General features: G+C 42.1%; 1 protein-coding gene across 1 annotated transcript; it reads left to right on the plus strand.

Moving 5' to 3' along the window:
* The first annotated feature begins 1,345 nt into the window (after window positions 1-1,345).
* Window positions 1,346-26,140, plus strand: LOC124144248. The gene is made up of 4 exons (XM_046513567.2): window positions 1,346-1,627; window positions 17,503-18,520; window positions 23,277-23,398; window positions 24,770-26,140. The coding sequence occupies exons 2-4, from the start codon at window positions 17,513-17,515 to the stop codon at window positions 25,698-25,700; spliced, it is 2,061 nt and encodes a 686-aa protein (XP_046369523.2). The 5' UTR covers window positions 1,346-1,627; window positions 17,503-17,512; the 3' UTR covers window positions 25,701-26,140.
* Window positions 26,141-27,084: the final 944 nt, after the last annotated feature.

The raw sequence follows: 27,084 nt of genomic DNA on the forward strand, positions 1-27,084 counted from the left end.
ACCTATATCCCCCCGCCCCCTTGTCTATCTCCCTCCCGTCCCTCTGTTTATGCTGAGGACACGGCAACTCCGGGTCACCGACAGAGACGGTTGTGTTTGAGCGATGCGTTTTGCGCTCTTGTTTTGTTATCGGAAACATGATGGGTCTCCGATTGTGTTTGAATACATATGCTCTGTTTCGTTGACAGATTCTCATTGTTGACGCATTGTAATCGTGACGTCATTTGAACTGTTGACGCATCAGGATAGTGTTCACCTCAGTCCGACGTAGCTATATAAGCTCATTATATTTTTATTTTAATTGCATTTGTGTACAATCTGTTGACTAAACTACTGTCAAATGCCTGCGATTTTCGAAAATAAGGCGTTTTCGTTGCCGCTCTTGTTGACAACCACGCTTTTGTCAGATTGGGCATCCTAAAGACAGCTGAACACAAACGGTTTAGCGGGTGTCACAATTCACTGCGCAGAGTTGCATCCCTTTGATAATTGGTTCTTTCTGAGCATGCCCCTTGCTTTGTCAGTACCTTGCCCTGAGTGTGGGTTTCTAGACTGACATTTAGTCTCTGAAATCTTATATTACACAATATCCTTCTTGACTCTAGAGTTGGCTAGACTGGCTTTTGTATGCGTTTCTAGATATATAATTTTTCATAAAATAAATATATTCCACGGTCATGGTGCAGGCCTAGTGGGTTTAATAAAAGTGCCAAATGTCTGAGACCTCCAACACTTTTTAATAATTGGAAACAGTGAATGCCTCCAGTCTAAAAGCAGAGATTTCCTTTTTCTAGAAAAAAAACTATCGTGGGGAGAAACATTTTTGTTGAAGTCATTTACAGTGTAAAAACTGAGACTTGCACAGTCTCTAAGGCCATAATTATTATTTTAAGAAATAATTTCTAGATTATGTGAATAATATGAACAAGTTGTCCCTATCAGAGACTGGAGTCCTGTACTGTCCACACATCTAGACTTGCCTATTAGGAGGATAGATTTACAACATATCTATATACTAACCTCTCAGTACAGCCTTGGAGCAAGGCTACCGAATGTGTTATTTTCATGAAAAAAAACTAACGGTTGAGCATCACAGGATCGCGTTGACACTTTTGATAGTATGGTCGCACAAATGCAATTCGGGGTTGAAAAATACCTCAGTGTATCAAGAATACTTACACTGAATTGAGTTGCGTTTGAGAAGAATTCGTCTGTATTATGGCATCTAATGTGTTAATCATATGTCACGTTGCCTATGGCTGCAAGCTATATATTTACGCTAGATTTATTCGGCATGGTTTAATTTGCAGAACGATTCTGGCTCCGGATGCATTCGACAAAACGCAACATTGCATTCAACAGGTAATGGAGCGCGCTGTGTCGTGGGATGACCCTGTATTCACAGGAAGGTGCAACATATTCACACAACGCTGTAACCTTAGATCACCGTCGGTATTATCGACACCCATAATACCACTGTAACTCGGTTCCGCCTCAGTGACCCAGACCACTGAACCGAGAACAGTTCAACACGACCCTTTCCTGGGTAACATCTGCCTGTCAGACCAGCGGGCTGGCTCGCCGCGACACACTCTCTACACCTGTATCTTCACTACAGGTAACACAGGTGAGTGGAAATCGGATACATTATTATCTGGTGTCGTTTAACAATGTCCAGACGTGTCTGTCTCTAGTAGACGACATGAATCTGGATAGACGTTATGTCGAACTAACTCCCTGCTGTATGAACGTGCGGAGTGACATGTTGTATACGAGCCATGTACAGCTGCTACCTGAATATAGGTCTTACGCTGCATATAACTGGATTGTATAGGTATGTGGTTACATACACAATAGTCCCGTGGAGAGATATAATCGCGGACCAATTTAGGCGTAAGAGATGTTAAAGTTAATATCGAGAACATTCTTTGGTATACAAATCACTGCACGAATGTCCTGAAGCTCTAATGCCTGTTGATAGAAGTATATATACATGTCGAATAAATCTGTATTATTTGCCTATGGAAATCCCTTTTTATTGAATGCGTTTGTTTATTGGAATACATATATTGTGTACAGGGGAGTGTTATCGTTGCGGTAGTATGTTTATGACGCCCTGTATATAAGTAAGTACAAACAGGTGCGTCAAGCATACAGAGACGGCAGTGTGTGTACATGCGAATTACGGTCAGCATAAAGCAGATCGGTTTTTCATACCGACCCTGTGACATTTTGTATTAACAAGATCCACTCATCTGACATATAGTGTTTCGTGAAATAGGTTGCGTAATTGGAAAGGACGCTTGAATAGCCATTCTATCCAACTGTCTGCATATCCAGTGAGAACGTTGCGACCGTGAGCTTGATACCTGAATAAACGGATACCTGACAGCATGCCCCCCAGGCTGCTTTGTACTCGACCAAATGAAGCGGGACGTTTCCTAAAATCGCGATCCTTATACACACAGCTCCCGATATTGTCCGCATGCCTTGACAACTGTGTACAAAACATGTACATAGGATAAGCATTGTTGTCGTTACGTGTAGCGTCTGTTCGTAATGTGACACCTCGTTAATCCGAACGGTACCAGATGATATCGTCCGGATTAACAAGTGTCTAGATTAAGGAATAATGGGTAGGGAGTGTTTTTTTCTTTAAATATATCAAGATATTAAGAACAAGATCACCAGGGGCGGGGTAGCCATTTTACCAGGGTTGGGACTAACTAGCAAGCTCTATATACATTGGGATTGACGCTGGAACATTGGAAACAGACCAATGCCTATACCGGGGGTCATAAATGGTTTGAGGGTCATAAATGGTTCGCGTTTTATTCCGACTTCCGACATATGTTTAGATCTGTTCTAGCGTTTGTTTGTTGACGCATGCTTCAAGGTCTGACTGGGCTGTTAATACCGCTCATACCGCAATGCATGGCATGCATACTTCTGGTATTTCTGGTATCTCGGCCAAACGCCATATGACCAAATTGGGTGTCACATATTTCAAAATGCATGGAATTAGCCAGGTGTGGGTGATACAATGTGACCTGATTGATGTGATGTGTCCTTGTGATGTAATATGTCTAGGTGATGTATACACGCTGTCGGGGTCCTGTTAGGGGCTGTGTGATGTATGTTGATAAAAGATTCACCACACCGCCACAGACGCATTAAGGAGAGGTTAATCCTTTTGAGGATGGAAGTTGACATTGATGTCATTTCCATGACAACTGTTTTCTCTGACAACAGGTGGTGCCTCGAGTAATGTTTACCCTGTCACAGCTGGGACAATGGGTAGAAATATGTCAATTTAATTCAATTTGTGATGGAATATGGAAGAATATGTAATCCGCTCCAAACATGGAACTGTAGATAGACTGTTATATAAACGGTACCGATCACCAGTGACGAGCAATGTTTTTGACACAACATTTGTATAGTATTACGGCATTGCGGCTATACCAGGCTCACAAAGAAAGCACCTTATTGTATCTAATCTTCGTGCATAGGTTGGACGTATTCAGGCAAAATGCAGCACGGGTGTTCCTATTCATTTCGATTATTTACAGACCGCCGTCATATAGCTGGAATATTGCTGAGTGCAGCGTTAAACAACAAACCAACCAACCTATTCATCTGAATACATATTTGTATCTGTTGTGATTCATTGGTCAAAAGGGTACACTAGGTGGGTGATTAACCTATATACACGTATAGTGCTTCCGTATTAATGTTATGTCCGCGTCGTTATCAATTTTATTGGGTGCGTGTCAGACGTGTACCTCTGTAATTTGGTGAAACCCACGGACAGGGTGTGGTCGTGACACACCGAGGGTGAGTGAGTATGGTTTTACGCCGCTTTTAGCAATATTCCAGAAATATCACGGTGGGGGACGCCGGAAATAGGCTTCACACATTGTACCTATGTGGGGAATCGAACCCAGGTCTTCGGCGTGACGAGCTAACGCTGTAACCACTAGGCTACTCCACCGCCCCTGACACCGAGAAACATAATCAGGGCGAACCGGGATTCGAACCCAAGATCGTAGGATTCTTGCACGCCTTAGACGATAGGCCCACCAGTGCCCTCTAACACTTCTTAATAAATAAATATATTATTATAATGAAAACGCGAAAGTGTCTGATATGTAGTGAGTGTAGCGGTGTAAAATAAAAAAAAAATCAGCAAAAAAGGAAGAGAGAAATGGTAGAAACATGTGTTGCTGTCTATATTTCACACGTAGGACCAATAAAGTAGTATTCAACACATCAGAAAGTGACATTACACTCAGTGACGTATTTCGTTAATGTGAAGTATTTTTCTGGAAGAAAAAAAACCATATTACTTTGCATGAGTTTTTTTTCAGTGGTAAACGCCTACGACCTGCATCACTTCGGACTTTCCTCCCACATCAAGCTGACGCGCCGCGATATAACTGGAATACTGTTCAAATCGGTGTTAAACCAAACTCTCTCGAACAGCAACACACTTTTCAAAATTTCTATATGTTCTGTTTTTTACCACACTCATATTTCCATCAAGTCGAGTAATGACGTCAAGGCTTTAAGCCTATTGTCTCTCTGTTAACATAAATAAGGCATTATTGATTGTGCTAAAAGTCCCATAATGTGGTCCTTTTATAGTAAATAGTATTGGCATTCCGAGTCCCCGCACCATATGCCATTGCGAGTGTATTATAATCGATATTCCGCGAATATCTCATAATTTACTCCAGAGAGCCTATATCATAATGAACCCGTGCAGATCCGGGGTAGAATAGGTCCTTACCAACCAATGCTTGCCATAAAAGGCGACTTTGCTTGTCGTAAGAGGCGACTAACGGGATCGGGTGGTCAGGCTCGCTGACTTGGTTGATGCATGTCATCGTATCCCAATTGCGTGGATCGATGCTCACGATGTCAATCACTGGATTGTCTACTCCAGACTCGATTATTTACAGATCGCCGTCATATAGCTGGAATATTGCTAAGTTCGGCGTTAAACAACAAACAAACAAACAAAAAATATATCATTATGAAGAATGCATGGGCCACCCGACATTCTGAACATACAGTTATCTAATCCAAGACAAAAACGGATCCCCGATATTATATCATTTACACAACAAACGATTGTTTTCAGAACATGCCTCAATGCTGTCCTGCTTCTATATTGTTTTTGATGTGGATCGATGTCATTCTTTGTCGTACCGGCGTGTGTCGCTTTCATTTCAGCTATCTAGTTCTTATATGTTCGTTGTATCAGGACTGGGTGATGTGTTTGCGTGGTTTGTCCCACGTACTGTAGTAGACTGGGTGAGATCTGGAAGCGGTGTGTTTGTAAACACTGACATGTTTACCAGGTCGCAACGACCCAGTCCGCACCGCCGTCAACACGACCAGCGCGATGCCCGAGCAGCACAATGTTGTAGCCTTGTCTAGAATCTGGAGAGTTATTTTAGGATGTGAACAGAACATGTTAATTATGTTTGAGGAAGACATGATTCAAATGTATGTTTCTAATAATGGCAGAGTGTTTTTTTATGTCTGTTGCGAACACGTTTGGCCATTTTGAAGTCACGAAGTACAAATTGTATTTTGAGAATAACGATAATTTTGGACTCTCATCTGTCGATCTTCCCATTCTTTGGAATAATATCCCACCACCCCCACCCCTACCCCCATCTCTCGATATACACATCCCCTTGAATAATATCTCCGCTCTCTCATCTCTCGATATTCGCACTATTTTGAATAATATCCTACCCCTCTCGCATCTCTCGATCGTCCCACCTTTGCCGCGTTTTTTCATAATTCCATAATTCTCGTCGCTGCACAACTGAAACAATGCGACAACAAAGTTAACTCCCACCACTTCCAACGCTATTGAATAGGTTGCTGAAGACCAGTTCTAACCCGGATGTTCACGGGTCGTGCGTGGATCAAGGCGTACTCGGTACTGAAGATAACGGAGGGGTGACGTGTGCAATTGATTAAATACTGGTAAATACCCTAAGCGCTATCATTTGTAATCTCGTGCTGGAATATGTTTTGATGTGGATGTGGGTGTGGGTGTGGGTGTGGATAAGGACGTGGGCGTGGGCGTGGATCTGGATGTGGGTGTGGATGTAGGTATAGAAATCGGGTTACCTTCTCAACTTTGTAAGAAACTGGTCAAGATTTCGCCACGATATTTGTATTTTGGGACGTTTGGGAAAGCTGACTCGTTTCTACTCGTCTAACCATGCTGGGGAGGTCGGGTAACCTAGTGGTTGAAGCGTTCGCTCGTCACGCCGAAGACCCGGGTTCGATTCCCGACATGGGTACAATGTGTGAAGCCCATTTCTGGTGTCCCCCGCCGTGATATTGCTGGAATATTGCTAAAAGCGGCGTAAAACCATATTCACTCACTCACTAACTATGCTGAAAGAAGCCTAAGCTTAATTTTCTTAAAGTGGTGACGTCACTTCCGAAACGACACACACACACACACACACACACACACACACACACACACACACACACACACAAATATACTACTCGACGTCGGACAATGATTTTCTGATAGCCAGGTGGGGACTGACTGTGAAGGATTGTTCGGACATGTCATCCGAATAGTGTTCAATATTGACATGGAACATTTTCAGCTTCATTACTGGTTAGAACAAGTAGATTTTTTCACAAATCTATTGACTTTATAGTTTCATAACAGAATGAAATTCTTGTTATCCCAATCAAATGAGTAACTTTTTTGCAAATTTATGACGATGTGTCCCCTGCAGGTTCGACATGAATTTAAGATAGACATTAAAATAAGACATGATTTTAATTAAGGTGTGGAAACATAACGATCAAACGACTGCTTTGAATGAGGGTCAAGTCTGAAGTAGTCATCGAGTGATACCAGAAGGCTGTCAGACCTACAGTGACACGTGCCCTAACTACTTCACAATGGCCCCTTTCTGCATAACTCAGCAGTACAATATCTTGAACAAACATATGTCGCAAAACAAAAAAAATAATTGAGTAAACATCATATAGTACCCCTATGTTTTTATTACACAAAGTCGACATCCAAACCGTTTGTGAAGCGGCCGCTGGAAATGATTATGAAAGAAAATGTCCCTTGCATTTTATAGGGCATTTACGGCATTTAGACATATGTCACTATACCACACAACGCCCCGAGAGGCTGATGCACTACCTGGTTATATGAGATGAATGTTGAACACGACGCTTTGTGTGGGTGGAGGCTGTTTTGATAGTGATGGTCATAAAAAGAAAATGTACCTTGCGTTTTATAGGGATTTACCGTATTTAGACATAGACCACGTATACCACTAAACACTCCGAGAGGCTGATGTACCTGGTTACATAAGTTGAATGTTGAACACGACGCTTTGTGTGGGCGAAGGCTGTTTAGATAGAGTGATGGCAGAAAGGGTTGTGACGGGTTGGGGAGATCTGAAGATAGAGCAGTGTGAAGATTGATAGAATGTGGACAGATGTTGCCATACTTAAACAGTGTCTCATGAATAGAACATCTCTTGTCGAGATGAGTAACGTCGGCCTTGTTTTTGTCAAGTTTCAGTTTGGGAAAATGGTGTTGTTGTTGATGCTGGTACATTGTGGTCATAAATTGTTTCAAGTACGGAAGTACAAAACAGACGATCTCACATATCAGTAACGTGTAGTATCTGGTGACGGCTTTTTACACGACGTGCTTAACGCTTGTGTGACCATCTCGTCTCCACGGTATCACAGCGACACTGTAGACTTCTGGGGGATGTCGTGCACCGTGCAGGCTCCGCTTCCAGCCGTCAAGGTAACCTTGTCACATCGAAATCACTATTCACGTGTAACTATGTAACCGTTATCTGTTATCTAGGGCGGGGTGTTGATGTGTGGGCGCCGGAAGATGGGTAGGAGATGGGGCGTATTACTTGGGGATAGGTTGTAGGTCGGTTTCTTTGTTGCAGCGTACACCGTTGTGGGTGGTAGCTCGTGTGTTGATCGGTTTTATATGGCCACGTAGATGTAGATGGTAGATATAGGTGTAGATAGGTCGTGTATGACTATGTATATCGTTGTAGATGGTAAATATAGGTGTAGATAGGTCGTTTATGATTACGTATATCGTTGTAGGTGGTAGATAAAGGTGTAGATAGGTCGTGTATGACTATGTATATCGTTGTAGATGGTAGATATAGGTGTAGATAGGTCGTTTATGATTACGTATATCGTTGTAGGTGGTAGATATAGGTGTAGATAGGTCGTTTATGACTACGTATATGTCGTTGTAGGTGGTAGATATAGGTGTATGACTATGTATGTCGTTGTGGGTGGTAGATATAGGTGTAGATAGGTGGTGTATGACTATGTATGTCGTTGTGGGTGGTAGATATAGGTGGTAGATATAGGTGTATGACTATGTATGTCGTTGTGGGTGGTAGATATAGGTGTAGATAGGTGATGTATGACTGTATGTCGTTGTAGGTGGTAGATATAGGTGTAGATAGGTGGTGTATGACTACGTATATGTCGTTGTAGGTGGTATATATAGGTGTATGACTATGTATGTCGTTGTGGGTGGTAGATATAGGTGTAGATAGGTGGTGTATGACTATGTATGTCGTTGTGGGTGGTAGATATAGGTGTAGATAGATGGTGTATGACTACGTATATCGTTGTAGATGGTAGATATAGGTGTAGATAGGTAGTGTATGACTATGTATGTCGTTGTGGGTGGTAGATATAGGTGTAGATAGGTGGTGTATGACTATGTATGTCGTTGTGGGTGGTAGATATAGGTGTAGATAGGTGATGTATGACTGTATGTCGTTGTAGGTGGTAGATATAGGTGTAGATAGGTGGTGTATGACTACGTTTATCGTTGTAGATGGTAGATATAGGTGTAGATAGGTCGTTTATGATTACGTATATCGTTGTAGGTGGTAGATATAGGTGTAGATAGGTCGTGAATGACTACGTACATCGTTGTATGTGGTAGATATAGGTGTAGATAGGTCGTGAATGACTACGTATATCGTTGTAGGTGGTAGATATATGTGTAGATAGGTCGTGAATGACTACGTATATCGTTGTAGGTGGTAGATATAGGTGTAGATAGGTGATGTATGACTACGTATATCGTTGTAGGTGGTAGATATAGGTGTAGATAGGTGGTGAATGACTACGTATGTCGTTGTAGTTGGTAGATATAGGTGTAGATAGGTCGTGAATGACTACGTATATCGTTGTAGGTGGTAGATATAGGTGTAGATAGGTGGTGTATGGCTATGTATGTCGTTGTAGGTGGTAGATATAGGTGTAGATAGGTGGTGTATGACTACGTATATCGTTGTAGGTGGTAGATATAGGTGTAGATAGGTAGTGTATGACTATGTATGTCGTTGTAGGTGGTAGATATAGGTGTAGATAGGTCGTTTATGACTATGTATGTCGTTGTGGGTGGTAGATATAGGTGTAGATAGGTCGTTTATGACTATGTATGTCGTTGTAGATGGTAGATATAGGTGTAGATAGGTGATGTATGACTACGTATATCGTTGTAGGTGGTAGATATAGGTGTAGATAGGTGGTGTATGACTATGTATGTCGTTGTGGGTGGTAGATATAGGTGTAGATAGGTAGTGTATGACTACGTATATCGTTGTAGGTGGTAGATATAGGTGTAGATAGGTCGTGTATGACTATGTATGTCGTTGTGGGTGGTAGATATAGGTGTAGATAGGTCGTTTATGACTATGTATGTCGTTGTGGGTGGTAGATATAGGTGTAGATAGGTAGTGTATGACTATGTATGTCGTTGTGGGTGGTAGATAGGTAGTGTATGACTATGTATGTCGTTGTGGGTGGTAGATATAGGTGTAGATAGGTAGTGTATGACTATGTATGTCGTTGTAGGTGGTAGATATAGGTGTAGATAGGTCGTTTATGACTATGTATGTCGTTGTGGGTGGTAGATATAGGTGTAGATAGGTAGTGTATGACTATGTATGTCGTTGTGGGTGGTAGATATAGGTGTAGATAGGTGGTGTATGACTATGTATGTCGTTGTGGGTGGTAGATAGGTAGTGTATGACTATGTATGTCGTTGTGGGTGGTAGATATAGGTGTAGATAGGTCGTTTATGACTATGTATGTCGTTGTGGGTGGTAGATATAGGTGTAGATAGGTAGTGTATGACTATGTATGTCGTTGTGGGTGGTAGATATAGGTGTAGATACAGGCCACAAAGTTAAAAAAAATTCAAAGGAGCCACTTGGCTCCTAAATTATTTTTTCAAGGAGCCAAATAGAATTTCAAGGAGCCAAGACAAAATGTAAGGAGCCAAAAGTAATGACTTGTAATTTAACTGCATAACAAACAAAAAAAATCCATTAGTTTGAATAATCAGTTTTAAATCATGAACAACAACTGTTGACGTGTTGTTGAAGCTTTTGAGTTTTTCAGACAAACAAGCTTTAGAACATTGTGTCAGTAACATCATCTGACAGTTTACCGGTGCCAGTTGCAGGTTTTGGTTCATCGAACGTGTCGATAGACGACGAAACTTCCGTGTCAGCTTCGCCATTCAAAGCATTCCGTATTATCTTGAGTATACTGCGCATTTATTTCAAAAAAAACACAGCTGTGTAGAAGGGGGTGCGCATTATACACGAAATAATGAGTTTTGATGTTTTTCCCCCATGGAAAGACATTACCGTGAGAACGTAACACCGGAAATACCATGTCAACAAATCCATACTGAAGTACGCAAACAAATCATGTAATTACACTGTCTGACTATAAAAAGTGTTCTTTGTATATCTGGACTTATGTTAGTAACTTATTTCATTAATTTTATTCAAAATTACTTTTAATATTGTTTTAATTTATTTCGGCGAAATCGTGTGTGAAGCGATCGGAAGATCTAACAAACGGTTATTAAGAGAAACCACGGTCAGATTACCGCTATTGATGCCTTGAAACGAACTTTCGTTGACAGAGAATGGATACATTTGTCATAAATGCCATACTTTGACTCGTTAAAGGTCATATTTGTTTTTGTTGGACGATTCTATGTCAACACGTAATTCACGCGATCACATGCACGGGAGCCTTGACGGTGACTGGTCAGACTGTGTGTTCCATGTAAAACCATGTAATACCCGGTAATATATAGCAATCAGCTGCTTCGCTTACGCTTAGGGTTATTATTATTTCAAATATGTTTGGTAAAAGCTGCATCTAAATTAACAAGATATTGGAATATATTATTCCTGATAAAAAGAAGAAGTTTCAGATACATTTTTTGCCGATCCTTGCATTAAAACCCTGTAAAGTTATATCATTGGGTGTGACTTGACTGAATCACCGGTAAATTCCAAGAAATTGTGTGTACAGCTGATTGCTGTGTCCGGCTTAGTTTACGAGAAGATACACATGGTAATCTTAATCCCTGGATATAAAACAATGCCTAGCAGAACAAAAAAATACAATTTAAACGGTAAATCAACATGTCTGGTGATTTTTTTATCTATGTGTTTATCCCTTTCAACACCGTAGGCCGGTTTTCCGGCCAAGCCGTAGTCACGTCAAAATAGTTTATATTTGTATGGACCTACCTATAATATCATTCATTTATTAAATCTATCACATTTCACAATGTCTGAAATACGTATTTCATATCAATTTATCATTTTTTTATCAATAAATAAAAAAATTATTCACTATTTCCCGCGATGTTATTGAAAATATAATTCTCGGACACACATTTCAACAACGGGTCCACATCGAACATGTCAAAGAGCAAAATAAAGACGTTTTAAGCAAATCTTTGATATATTATACAAAGTAATAAATAAATTCAACAAAAATATATCTAAAAGTAATCAAACTTACATCTAAGTTATTATTTCCATCTTTTCGTGCGATCGCATGTAATGTAAGTCAAATGACATCTCAGCTTTCGTCGCCTTAAATTCTCGGCTCGGACACGATGTTTAATGCAAAAATATATGCATGAAAAATCTGTCACAGCTCGTAACCTAGCACGATAGATTCACGAAGTTCCATATTTTAAATATATATATATATCGTGATTTCCTGCCTTTTAGTTCAGAATAACATGATTTAACAAAAATCTTTCGCCAACTTCTGAAATTTATCAAACACGAGCTTGGTATCACCGCTGAAATTTGATTGGCTGCCTGCCTTACAAGTAGTTAGAAATGTAGACAGTGATAGTAATTTCCAATATTACTTGCCTCCGGACAAGTTAAAGTAAGTGATTTTGTTGCCCAACCTCGTATTTCTACTTTCCCCGAGAGTCGGGAATTGGCAAATTTCCACCCCTGTTCCCCCCCCCCCCCCCCCCCCAAAAAAAAAAATAAATAAATACTGAATCTGCTAGAGAGGGGTGCGCACTATACTAAAGAAAATACGGTATTCATCATTTGCCGATTGACAACGATTTGTTGTTGTTTTGACTTGCGCAAATATAGAAAAATACTTCGTGTTTTTGAACGGCGAAACGACCGCCTTAGCTGTCACCTGGGCGGATGTCGTACAGCGCATGCGTGGGTACTAAACTCTTAACATCGTTAGTGCATTACTTAATAACGGAAAGTGCTTCCTTCATTCCAGGTATGGAGCTTCATATCGAAAGCGAAAACAGAACACATGGCCAACAGTGATCTTGTCGATGTTATTATGTTCTGATATCGAATTTTTTCACCGAAGTTACGCACTTATATTAAAAACGATCTTTTTTAATATCTTATGACAAGAGACATTTAGTCGCCAAACTTAATTAAAGACAAGGAGCCAGTTGGCGACTGACATGAAAATACCAGTCGCAAAATACAAAACTAGATCGCCATGGCGACCAATTTAGTCGCAACTTTGTGGCCTGAGATAGGTGGTGTATGACTATGTATGTCGTTGTGGGTGGTAGATATAGGTGTAGATAGGTGGTGTATGACTATGTATGTCGTTGTGGGTGGTAGATAGGTAGTGTATGACTATGTATGTCGTTGTGGGTGGTAGATATAGGTGTAGATAGGTCGTTTATGACTATGTATGTCGTTGTGGGTGGTAGATATAGGTGTAGATAGGTGGTGTATGACTATGTATGTCGTTGTGGGTGGTAGATATAGGTGTAGATAGGTGGTGTATGACTATGTATATCGTTGTGGGTGGTAGATATAGGTGTAGATAGGTGGTGTATGACTATGTATGTCGTTGTGGGTGGTAGATATAGGTGTAGATAGGTGGTGTATGACTATGTATGTCGTTGTGGGTGGTAGATAGGTAGTGTATGACTATGTATGTCGTTGTGGGTGGTAGATATAGGTGTAGATAGGTCGTTTATGACTATGTATGTCGTTGTGGGTGGTAGATATAGGTGTAGATAGGTGGTGTATGACTATGTATGTCGTTGTGGGTGGTAGATATAGGTGTAGATAGGTGGTGTATGACTATGTATATCGTTGTGGGTGGTAGATATAGGTGTAGATAGGTGGTGTATGACTATGTATGTCGTTGTGGGTGGTAGATATAGGTGTAGATAGGTGGTGTATGACTATGTATGTCGTTGTGGGTGGTAGATAGGTAGTGTATGACTATGTATGTCGTTGTGGGTGGTAGATATAGGTGTAGATAGGTCGTTTATGACTATGTATGTCGTTGTGGGTGGTAGATATAGGTGTAGATAGGTAGTGTATGACTATGTATGTCGTTGTGGGTGGTAGATATAGGTGTAGATAGGTGGTGTATGACTATGTATGTCGTTGTGGGTGGTAGATATAGGTGTAGATAGGTGGTGTATGACTATGTATGTCGTTGTGGGTGGTAGATATAGGTGTAGATAGGTGGTGTATGACTATGTATGTCGTTGTGGGTGGTAGATATAGGTGTAGATAGGTGGTGTATGACTATGTATATCGTTGTAGATGGTAGATATAGGTGTAGATAGGTGGTGTATGACTACGTATATCGTTGTAGGTGGTAGATATAGGTGTAGATAGGTGGTGTATGACTATGTATGTCGTTGTGGGTGGTAGATATAGGTGTAGATAGGTGGTGTATGACTACGTATATCGTTGTAGGTGGTAGATATAGGTGTAGATAGGTGGTGTATGACTACGTATATCGTTGTGGGTGGTAGATATAGGTGTAGATAGGTAGTGTATGACTATGTATGTCGTTGTGGGTGGTAGATAGGTGGTGTTTGACTACGTATATCGTTGTAGGTGGTAGATATAGGTGTAGATAGGTGGTGTATGACTACGTATATCGTTGTGGGTGGTAGATATAGGTGTAGATAGGTGGTGTATGACTATGTATGTCGTTTTGGGTGTTAGATATAGGTGTAGATAGGTGGTGTATGACTACGTATATCGTTGTAGGTGGTAGATATAGGTGTAGATAGGTGGTGTATGACTATGTATGTCGTTGTGGGTGGTAGATATAGGTGTAGATAGGTGGTGTATGACTATGTATGTCGTTGTAGATGGTAGATATAGGTGTAGATAGGTGATGTATGACTATGTATGTCGTTGTAGATGGCAGATATATGTGTAGATAGGTAGTGCATGACTACGTATATCGTTGTAGATATAGGTGTAGATAGAATGTTGCCAAATGCGGCGTTAAACAACAAGCAAACTAACTTTAAGAGTTGGATTGATGCAGGGTGCTGCAGGATGGTTGATGGATGCAGAGACCATATATCGGGATATGGTCTCTGCTGGATGCTAGTGCTACCTAGCCACGTCCAAAGTAAGGTCACATCTAAGGTTGGATCAGACAACGTACCTACTAGAGTCTTGATTAAGACTGCATGGCGTTTGGGCGGTGTAAGGATCACGGATGGGTTGGAGCTGGTGACGTATGTGTGTTTCATAGTGTCATCTGTGTGAGGAGCGATCATGGAGAAGCATAGATGTGCAAACATGTAATACTGGTAGCGTTTGGGATCTACATAAAGCTAACTAAAGGTCCACCAACCATTATCTAGTTTCGGTCACGGTATTGTAATTATTGGCTTGTGTGTCCGACAAATATCTCTGTGTAATTAAGCTATTCTGTACATGATAAAATTTGTGTTTGCAGAGGAACATATTGAGTTTGGAAACCCTGCAACGTCCAACTGACCCCAACCCTCGCCCCCTTTACCGCAGAAACAGAGGTTAAATATTGTGTCCATTGAAGAACAAGACGTCTGTCCTGGCATCGTTCAACGGCTGTTCCGCTTGGCTCTGTCCTTTGTCCCTTGTGTTTTTGTATATTAGGGACCGACTATTTGATACTCTTTGTGGTGTAGATATATGTTCAGCTACGGCTGCTAAACCAGATATTTTTATCAAATTCAAACAAGTGGCCTAATTATTCTTGTTAAAGATCCGCCTTGCTACAAAGGAATTTTTACAATTTCTTTTTTTGTTTCAGAAGTCTGATGTATAATTTTTTTTTTAAAGTAATTTCTGGGAAAACTATTTTGAAACTCCCAGAAACCCCGACCCCCTAATTGTTGACCCTGACGCATGGAATTGACCTGTATCGTGGTATTGCTGGGTGGTGTGGCGTGACGGCAGCACTGATGGGTGTGATATATATTGAGGACATTAAATTATGGTTTATACATACGCTGTTTATCTCTTCAGGTGGCGTGGTAAGATATTTGTAAATATAGATATCAAACACACTGACAACACATGCACAAAGCAAATTAACTTTACGACTATAAGCCCACCACAAGCGTAGCTGTACGATCGCTCAGTGTAAAGGAACCTTAGACTCGTTCCGTAGCACTCACACAATCAAGTTACCAGAGCCTTGCTACTATCACTGCGGCGCAAATACAACAATGTGAAGAGGACCCTAAACTTCAAGTTTTTTAGTTTAGGACAAAATAATACAGATATTAGCAGATTAACTAGGATAACGCTTAGTCTCTGAAAATATGTAATTTTGATGGAAACAAATAACTCTATTTTAATTTAAAAGGAGACCCATGTCAGTGAGATGGGAGATTCAGAAGCTGTGGAACATCTAGACTTGCTTCATTTAGGGTTTTTGCATGTCAGAAAGGGCTGGGTGGAAGGGAAAATTATATGGTATAATTACATATACTTGATGGTAAATAGTTTATTATGTCCTATCATGTAGATCTATGTGTTCAATGTTTTACGTGAAACACAGCAACATGTAACATACTTCCATTGCATGATTAAGGCAATCAACCGATGTTTTCTGAAGGAAACGTAACTATAACATTCCTGCCATGTTGTGATGTTTAAATGAATGTTGTTGACATATTCTGTTGTCACGTACTGTATCCACTGCAGGACAATGCAGGTCACACACCGCGGTATCAGAACTCGTGTTGATATACTGGTGGTCCTGTCCACACCATCCTGGTAATAGCCACCATACTGCCTGTGCCACACTGTCCGTCATCGCACTGCCAACCATTATCGTACTGTCCATACCATCCTGGTAATAGCCACCATACTGCCTGTGCCACACTGTCCGTCATCGTACTGCCAACCATTATCGTACTGTCCATACCATCCTGGTAATAGCCACCATACTGCCTGTGCCACACTGTCCTTTATCGTACAGCGTACCATTATCGTACTGTCCATACCATCCTGGTAATAGCCACCATACTGTCTGTGCCACACTGTCCTTTATCCTTCAGCGTACCATTATCGTACTGTCTGTACCATCCTGGTAATAGCCACCATACTGTCTGTGCCACACTGTCCTTTATCGTACAGCCAACCATTATCGCACTGCCTGTATCATCCTGGTAATAGCCACCATTCTGCCTGTGCCACACTGTCCTTTATCATACAGCCACATCACCGTACTGCCTGTATCATACTGGTAATAGCCACCATTCTGGTAATAGTCACCATTCTGCCCGTGCCGCACTATCCGTCATCGTACTGCCTATATTCAATCTCGTTAAAATCATAGAAGGTCGCGTGAGGAGAACCCCTTAGCGAACTTTGACCCCCCTTATTTTTATGAAGGCTGCGTGGGTTCTCGAACCAATCAGCTGTCAGCTTTGTTATACGATTCGGCATCATTTTTTCACACCTATTTTTTTATTTGTATAAATGAGAACCCACACAGAACACAACCATTCCGGAAATATCCACTACAATTTAATGGCGCCGCTATACTTTCTAGTTTCGGAACTTGCCGTTTTAGTTTGTTTTCGCGATACAGAAACCAGATGTCCTAGTTTGAATGCTTTGCTTACACATAACGAGAATTCAGAAGCCGCGACGCTGATTGGCTGACTGGCAGGCCTTCTCTGTTGAATGGATTTTACAAGAACGTTATATTGTACTATATCACAAGTCATTATATTTTAAAAATACATATTTTGTAATCGTAATATCTTAACGTATTTGTTATGCTTTTAAGATAGATGAGAAGCGTTCTTTAGAGTCTGACATATATATCACATTGTTTCAGGTGAGCCAAGATGGTTGCAGTGGGCACGTTGCTTGGTAACGACACAATGGCGGACCACTCAAGCAACTTGGGCGTGGGGGTGTTCGGCGTCATCCTCACCATATGGATCATCGTTTCCAACTCCGCCCTCATCATCAGCATCCTCATGGACGACGTCAGACGCCGCAGCATTTTCTGCCTCCACATCGTCAACCTGGCTGTAGCTGACCTACTAGTGGGCGTGGTGGTGGTCCCAATCATGGCGGACTACCTCCTGGGAGGGTCGTGGGACCTTGGTGAAGACGTGTGTCAGTTCTGGCTCATCTCTGACGTCCTGCTCTGCACTGTGTCTATCATCGCTCTGGTGATGATCAGCTGTGACCGCTTCATGTATCTCACCTGTCCCCGGATGTTCCTGGAACACAGCCGCTACATTGTGTGTTGCCTCATGATCATGCTGCCATGGGTGGTCGGCATGGCGCTCGTTCTGCCGCTATGGATCATGGGTAAAGGGGAGATAAACAACCCGGAGAACGATTGCATGTTGCTTTTGAGACAAGATTACAAAATATCGTCATTATTTGTCAGTTTCTTCGTGCCGGCGTTTTTGGCCATCGGAGTCAACGTTGCCATTCTCCTGATGTTGTTTGTGTTGAGACAGAGGCTGGATGAACTTCCCCTCAAGAGGAAGAACGAGAACCCAAAGCGACAGATATTCTGTGTGTGCATTGTCAGCGTTGTGTTCACCGTAATGTGGGCGCCATTCTTTGTGGTGTCTCTTCTGATGGCGGTAGGGGAATACAAACCGCCAAGGGCTATCATTACACTCACTATCTGGATGGGGTACTGCAACTCGGGGGTCAACCCCCTTCTGTGGCTGGTGTTCCCGCAAGTGAGGGAGGGATTCCGGGCGTTGCTGTGTTGTTGCAGACGGGAGGAGGAGGAGGAGGACGATTCAGACGAGGTTGATGAGGATGAAGCGAGGAGGTCCATGATGGATGATAATGATGAAGTGTTTGAGCTGAAGGATACAGAAACATGATAACAGTTCAAGGGGGATGCGCCCCATACGCATGCCAGACAACATGATCTTGGGTTCAACGCCCTGAAGTTTCAGCGCCCTGATGTTTTTTGGTTTCACCAAAGTGATAAACGTCTGAGACATGCATCACTTCGGGTTTCCCTAACACATTAAACTGACACGCCGTGAAAAACTGGAATAATGTGACATAGTTCAAAGCGGCGTTAAGCCAAATTCACTCATTCAAAGCTTATATGTGTAAGGGATGAAATGTTCTAGTTTCTTCGAAAAAAGATCAGCCGTAACTGCCAGTTGGTACTTAGAAGGAATCGCTGTGTTGCGATGTTTATGAGGCAGGATGACAATACTTGGAACAAGGTCAGTTGATGAAGTAGAAAGATTCGAAAGCACCCGGTAACGGTGTTTTAGAAACATGCTGAAGTGTGGAGTCTTTGGAAAGTTGAATATCCTTTGGTGAGAGAATTGTGTTGATAATGAGGCTATTTTTAAATAATTCGATTTTTAGGAATCTTGTTGAATATATGAGTGAATGAAGTCTTCTGACGCTGAGGTTTGGAGATTCTTCACAACATGGTATACATAGTAGACGGGACAGCATGGAATATATAGTTTGTTAGTGCCAACCAACCAGTCTTGATCATGTGTGTGACCTTGAACCTTGAAGCCCACGTTACTACAGATTGTCTCCCTTCGGTCCAAGTTTAACGCCAGTCTGTGTTATAGGATCAGACAGTGTCTCTGCATTTGATGAAGGACGTCTCTATATTTGATGAAGGACGTCTCTATATTTGATGAAGGACGTCTCTACATTTGATGACTGACGTCTCTACATTTGATGACTGACGTCTCTACATTTGATGGCTGACGTCTCTCATATCTCCCGACAGGATTCCCCTGGTTGGGCTGTGATACTCTTGAGCGTGTGAATGTGCGTTGAGCTGATGCGCATTCTAATCCTTGGCCAGATGGGTTTAGTGAGGAAAAGATGCTGGTTTCATAATAACTGGATATATCCAGTGTAGAAGCGACCGGGGGATTGTGTGTTGCGGGATTCGACTTCCCCTTTAGGAAAATCCATAGATGTGAACAGAACTGAATATCTCTGTATTATTTAAATACACTTGTACATCCAAAATTTAACACCCACTGAGGTGAGGAAATAGAGAATAGCACCGAGTGACCGTTATATCAACGGGGGCACAGGTGGCCCAGTCGTCTAAGGCGCCGCGATTCGCTGTGCAATGTTGCGTCCCTTGGGCACGCCAGAAATCTATGATTGTGGGTTCGAACTCCGGTTCGCCCCGATTATGTTTCTAGGTTTGTCAGCACCATACCCGTGCTCGTGGGTTTCACCGAAGTGGTAAACGTCTGAGACCTGCATCACTTCGGGCTTTCCTCCCACAAGCTGACACGCCGTGATATAACTGGAATACTGTTAAAAGCGGCATTAAACCCAACTCTCTCACTCACTCGCTGTTATGTCAACACTCGATTGTTAATGTTTTGGACAATTAGTGGCAAGTAGTGGAGTTATGGACATTTTTCAACTCGACTCGTTCAGATCTGCAAACATATCAAACAGTTGATATATTTGATTTTTGAAAGACACGAGGGTAAGATTATATATGTCATATTAAAATCATTCTTCCAGCAGTTTGTAATCAGTAATAAGACAGAGGTTAGATATGTCATTTGAATGTGACCCCTGGGTACCCGAAGACGTCAAAATGGTCTGCAAAGCATTGCTATGTACCCTGATCTCACCCATGCCATATCTTCCGTGGAGGCCAGTTTTGGGTGATAAATTAAAATTTGAACCACCACCTTCAAAAATCTCTTTTCTGCCTCTGTGTTATTGTGTGTGATATTAACATGTATACTTTTGTGTTTTTTTATCATCCGACTATATCATACCCCAAGCGATCCCTCCCATCCCAGAACACCCCCCCCCCCCCCCCCCCACACACACACACACACACACACACACACGCACACACACACAGACACCCCTTACACCTTTTGCGAGCAAGTCAACACGGAGTTGCCTCCCCTCAACAACACTGAAGCCATAAACGAGAGTAGAGCCTTATGCAAGTCTGTATTCCATAAACGCCGAGATAACAGTCTCCTCCGATGTTTGGCAGAAGCACAAGAACATGAAAACATAAGATGTACGTGCTTAAACACTGGAAACAGGAGCTTACTTGGCCGATTGTTATGCATAGTGAGGACGCAGGCACGGAAGGCAATATTTGAGTGGCGAATCCACAAACAGATTGAGGTTATATTCCTGGAATTTTACGTCAAAGAACTTTATCTGAGCCTAGCCGTATCGACTTGTAGACATTAAGGTTCCCAATAAAACATGATGCCCGTTTCACAAAACATCCGGCAACTTTAGCTTGGTAATACTAATATTTATTCATAGAAGAAATTTAAAGGGAATTTTGTTTCCTTAATCTATATGTTAAATTACTGTGCATGTTTCTGTGTATTTTATTAAAATCGTTTGTACTTTGCCTGGTGATGATGATCAAGGAAACGCTTTGAAGATAATATGAATAACATCTAATTTAAATCTGACTGAATCTTATTGAAACTCCGGTACAGGCAAAGGGTTGTATCCCATACTACATTTGATGGTAGTTTAATTGGTGAGAGTAGTCTAACGTCAGAGAACCCAACACTTTAGGTGTGATGACTGACACGCATCGACAGGCTTGGAAAAAGCTGTCACATCACATGGTATGTAATTGTATGTACACGCGCCCTCGTGCATCCCATACCCGGATAACTCTTTCCTCGCGCCCCCCATCCCCCAATAGCCCCCCCCCCCCTCTTGCATCCCATCCCTTGATAACCTTTTCCCCGCGCCTCCCATCCCCTCATAGCCCCTCCCTCTCGCATCCCATCTCCAGGTAGACCCTAGGTTCATGCATCCCATCCCCAGATCCCCCCCCCCCCCCCCCCCTCTTGCATCCCATCCCTGGATAACCTTTTCCCCGCGCCTCCCATCCCCTCATAGCCCCTCCCTCTCGCATCCACTCCCCAGATCCCCCCCCCCCCCCCCCCCCCCCGCGCCATTCCACCCCCTACCATTTTGTTTGCTATCAAGAAAGGCACCGGCCAGCTGTACAAGCACTCTCTATCTTTATCGCCAGTATTTAACTGATTTTGATAATAAAGTCTTAAATATCCATATGTGTTGTGTTCAAGTGGGTATCGATCGATCTAATCAAAATAATGTAAATAGTTCATGACTTTTCAGTCTGATATTTTGTCAGCCTGCATTTGGAGAACCCAAAAATTTAACATATTTGTGTACTAAAATAGCACCATGATTATGTTTATTTGTTTTGTTTGTTTGTTGTTCCACGCCACACTCAGCAATATTCAAGCTGTATGACGGCGGTCTGTAAATAATCCGAGTCTGGACCAGACAATCCAGTGATGGACATCATGAGCATCGATCCACGCAATTGGGATTCGATGACATGCATCAACCAAGTCAGCGAGCCTGACCACCCGATCCCGTTAGTCGCCTCTTACGACAAGCATGGGTTGCTGAAGACCTATTCTACCCCGGATCGTCGCGTGTTGATTATGTTTAAGAATGTGGGGATGAGTTAGTTGGCGTTACGTTGCTTTGAGAATTATGTCCGTTGTACTACGGCGGGGCTGCTTGTGTGGGGAGAGTCCAGGGGAGGTTTTCGATGTTTGCAACTTTGGCGAAACCATTAAGAACGGCTAAAATGTCCACAAATCAAGGACAATAATGGATTCATATAAAAATTCGAACGTTGAAAAATACTGTCAAATGACTTTTATAAATAAAACGTAAATGTTGATTCCAAGTTATGGAAGATAAATGTTGACGACAAACATGCTATGTAAGAACGTTTATGTCTGTTAAATTTAATACCAAAACACATCCTATAGTCTGCACGTGTTCACGCAGTAGCGCCACACGTGCGTAGGGTGTCGTTCCTGATGTACTTATTTCATTCATTGTTTGTGTATAAACCAGCTGTGGAGCATCTATCTCATGGAGTTGATATGCTGGAAACTGTTAGTATGTAGTAACCAATATGTTCAATGTTTTACAGAATGTGATTAGCAGGCTATGTATGACACGGGCACCAACAAACACAAAATGTTGACGATCGACCCAGTTCAGGGCGTTCCAGGTTAATTTGTCGTCAACATATATTTTCCAAATCTTTTCACGTTTTTAATCAAGGTGCTCACGTGATTTGATGCACTAAGCGAAGTACGACCTGGGTTTTTTTCAATATAAATCTTGATTATCGATCAGATCGCCTTCACAGGGCGACGCCATTTTGTTTGAAGCAAATCAGAGATGGAATCTGATTGGTCAATAGGAGGGACATAGAAGGTACATAACTCGTAATAGCCACTGGTGATGCTACGATCGAGCCCAGAAATTGCAGAGTAGTTCGGCAAGGGTGGAAACTAGACTTATACAGTCAGTTAATTCCCTTGTCTGGGGAGGATGACGCAGATTAGAATTGCACCGACACAGATTACACGACAAAAGGAAAATGTTCAATTAATAAATTGTTCAACAAACATCATGGTAATCAAGGTCATAATTGTTTGACCTTATTATCGCAACTACGAATAAGTACTCATAATTTAATAAATTGACCCAAATTATCCACAATCAGCGCTCGGTCAGTAAACGCTCTGGTGGGAGGAGAGAGAATGCTTTGATGACTCTTTGGTGATTTAACACTGCAACAGCTTGGTGTATCAGCTCTGGTCGGAGGAGAGACATTGTTTAGCTGACTCTGTGGTCAGTTTACACTGCCGCCAGGTGTATCAGCTCTGGTCAGAACTTGCCGCTCCCTTCAGGTACGTTTTTAATCGTGTGTGGAGAGCACATTTCATGTCACTAAAATAAATGAGCAGATAATTTGTATCTGTATGTCAAATAACACATAGCACATAACACGCGATTACATGAACATATAAATGTCTGAAGGGAGCACATTTCATGCCAAGACGTGAGCAGATACATATGAAATGAGAAGATATCTGTCTGAAGGGAGCACATTTTATGTCATTGCATGAGCAGATACATATGAAATGAGAAGATATCTGCCTGACGGGGGCACATTTTATGTCATTACATGAGCAGATACATATGAAATGAGAAGATATCTGCCTGACGGGGGCACTTTTCATGTCATTACATGAGCAGATACATATGAAATGAGAAGATATCTGCCTGACGGGGGCACTTTTCATGTCATTACATGAGCAGATACATATGTAATGAGAAGATATCTGCCTGAAGTAATGGAACAGTAGAATATGTCCCAACCAGTGTCAAAATCGAAATGTCAAATCAAGCTTCTTGCGTTTTCCCCGCATGTAATTACTCTAACCCTTTCTATGAGTCATTGTGACGCGCTGTGTTTCATGTGTCTTTCAGGAAATAGTCCGTGTTGATTCGCTGACATTTATGAGGAATGTAATACAATAATGTTTCCGTCGGTAATCAGCATTCAGTGAACAGAACGCGAGAACACAGTCTGGGATATTAGAATAAACACGTCAGTACACTTATTCAGCAACGACCTACAGTAAATCCTAACCGGACAACAATGTAACCTTTATACGATATGAATTTAAGCATGTAATTGGAATTCCTGTCCTCGCTGTTTACACGCTGTTTTACAGAGTATAACGTACATGTGTGGCATGTCAAGTTTCCGTTACTGTCATCTCATCCCAGACTTAAAGTGACAAATGTTTCTGTTTTTATTTCGTCTCAAGGGAATACTTTGTAATTCGCGTAAACAGGCTCCTTCATAAACATTATCGGACACGTATATTGCTGTATAGTAGTGGCTTTTGTTCTCCACAAATGATAAAATGACGAAAAAATAAAAAATAAAATTACACTTACAAATTACACTGATTTAATCATCATTCCAAAATAGTGTCAAGGTAAGCTGTTGTCTTAAACTCTTGGTTTGGTAGTCACAGGACACAGGAGTTGGTTGATAGGGTGTGGGTTGTAACAGCAAACAAGAGTTGTCACGGAGAGATACTGACTGCCAGACAACAGCCAACAAGGTACGACAGGGGTGTAAATAGTAACAGCCCTCGATTGGAGACAGGGGGTACATACCAAAGCCAACAAGATGTAACAGGGTATACATAATGGCAACCAAAAGAGATTTATTTCGAAGGGTTTAAATGTTCACTGTTTTGCAGTTTCGTCATGGAAACCTTCGGTTTGAACCAGACAGAGGATTACGTCTCAACTGTGGTAGACTTGGGTCATAGGATGTTTGGTATTTTTGGCGCCATCCTCGCCATATGGATCATCGTTTCCAACTCCATCCTCATCCTCAGCATCCTCATGGACGACACCAGACGCCGCAACCTCTTCTGGCTTCTCATCATCAACTTCGCAGTCGCTGACCTACTGAGGGGTGTGGCGATTGTACCATTAAGCTCGCACAATTACTACACAGGGTACTGGGCGTTTGGAGGAGTCCTTTGCCAGGTTTGGACCACCTCTGACATTCTATTAAGCACTGTTTCTATCGTCGCTCTTGTAGTCATCAGCTGCGAGCGCTTGGTGTATCTGAAACACAGCAGCCGGACAACGAGGAGGGTGGCCAGCTGCTGTTTCACTTGTCTCATCATAACGTTCCCATGGGCGACAGGCGCGGCTATCGCCATACTCCAAACATTTGCGATGTACGGTAATCAATGCTATTATGATGCAGGCCCGATTTCCCAAATAGTATCAATAGTAATAAGTTTCTTCATTCCGACATTTGTATCAATCTGCGTCAATATCGGGATACTTATGAACTTGGGTGAGTTGAGGCACCTGCAGGACGAGTCCCCCAAGAAACAGATCGTAGGAGTTGTCATAGTCAGTGTTGTCTTTGTATTGATGTGGGCGCCTTTAAATGTATTATCCCTTCTAAACACGATGGGCGTATACACCACGTACATAGTGCATAGCTCATCGTATTGGTTGGCATTTGCCAACTCGGGAGTGACCCCCCTTCTGTGGCTTGTGTCCCCCAAAGTAAGGGAGGGGTACTGGGCGCTGCTACGTTGTCGAGTAAGAGGGCAACAGAAGAGGACTGAGCAAGTTGATGAAGTTACCATGTCGACCATGAGTTGAAATAGCCTTCAGAGAATTGTGGAAGGAAAGCCTCACGGTAACACTGAAAATGTGTATAACGTTCGTATTTGCATAAAATAGTACGGAGGCCAACTTTTCGAGGCTACTTCTTGCCCTTGATTCACCTGAGAAGGGCTAATACGTGTCTATTATTCTCATACACGTGCCTACACATGGATATCTGTACATGTATATAGGAGGGTTGATTGATAAGTTCTAAGCCTTACATAGAAGGAATTTCGTAATATAAGGGAAACCTTTGCTGTGTACATTACAAGATGTCATAGAGGTATATCTACAAATACCTGAGTCAAATGAACACATTATTTGGCTTAGCAATTCAGTAAATAAGCAGGGCTCTGTGAGCTTTGGAACATGGACAAAAGTGCGGAACGCAATCTCATTAAAACCAGACCTTAGTTCTCGCTACCGCTAAACAAAGATCAGGGGTCACATCAGAACGACCTTTCATCCGACTAATCAGAACGTTGCTTACCAGATCATGAAAGTGACAGTCGAAATGTGATTTCTAATCATACAACCTCGAACACTTTAACAAGGGGTATTCCGAACGATAGTTACGGGTTTAACGACTGAATCCATACAATCTAGACCATCTGTTAGCCATTCAAGAATGTTCTTTTGTTTAGGTTTTAAATTTGTAATCGAGAATTTGTCAAAATATGTTTCGAAGCGTAGTCGCCAATTTGAAATTAGTGCCGTAAAGCACAAGAAAGCTGACTTCTGATTGGTCATTCCATTGGTCGGTCAAAGTTCGCGCAAGGTCGGTCTGACGTGACCCGTAATGGGATGTCCTCAGATCTTTGTTTAGCGAGAACTAAGATCTGATTTTAATGAGATTTGTGCGGAACGCGATCCATGAATATGTGACCACAACACCAGGGAAGGATCCCCCTTCCTACGTGATGGAGCCTCCGCCAGGAGAACGTAAGATCCGGGTTTCGATACCCGGCCGCTACATACCAAAAGACGTTAAAAGGTGGTACTTGTCGTCAGCTAGTCTGGCGCTCGGCATTAAGGGGCTAAAACAAGGACTGGTCGGCAGGGAGTCAGTATACTGTGTCTAAGTGTGGTATTCATGTTAAACTGCGGCATGGTATCGCGACGCCAACCCCATTTCACCTCTACTCACCTCCTATGCCACCGTTAAGAGATGGACAGCAGAGCTTAGGCGTGACGACCCCCGTCACGAAAAACTTGTCACGTCAACAACATCAGAAATTATCCAGAGAATCCACAATATGGCGATGTCCGACAGGCTTGTTTAGTAGGCAATTACCAGGAGAGAGACTCAGTTCATTCCATTATCACGGAAACTTTGGCAATGAAGAAAATATCAGCTAGTTGGGTTTCAAAGTCACTG

Source organism: Haliotis rufescens, unplaced genomic scaffold, assembly GCF_023055435.1.
Source record: "Haliotis rufescens isolate VD_foot unplaced genomic scaffold, xgHalRufe1.0.p SCAF_16, whole genome shotgun sequence".
NCBI classification, from domain to species: domain Eukaryota; kingdom Metazoa; phylum Mollusca; class Gastropoda; order Lepetellida; family Haliotidae; genus Haliotis; species Haliotis rufescens.

Bases quoted from the DNA above. Each gene is read 5' to 3' on its own strand.
- LOC124144248 (XM_046513567.2), top strand. From the start codon at position 17,513: ATGGTTGCAGTGGGCACGTTGCTTGGTAACGACACAATGGCGGACCAC. The intron at 18,521-23,276 runs TGATAACAGTTC...TTGGTGATTTAA, and splicing joins AGCTGAAGGATACAGAAACA to CACTGCAACAGCTTGGTGTA. The intron at 23,399-24,769 runs GTACGTTTTTAA...ACTGTTTTGCAG, and splicing joins GAACTTGCCGCTCCCTTCAG to TTTCGTCATGGAAACCTTCG.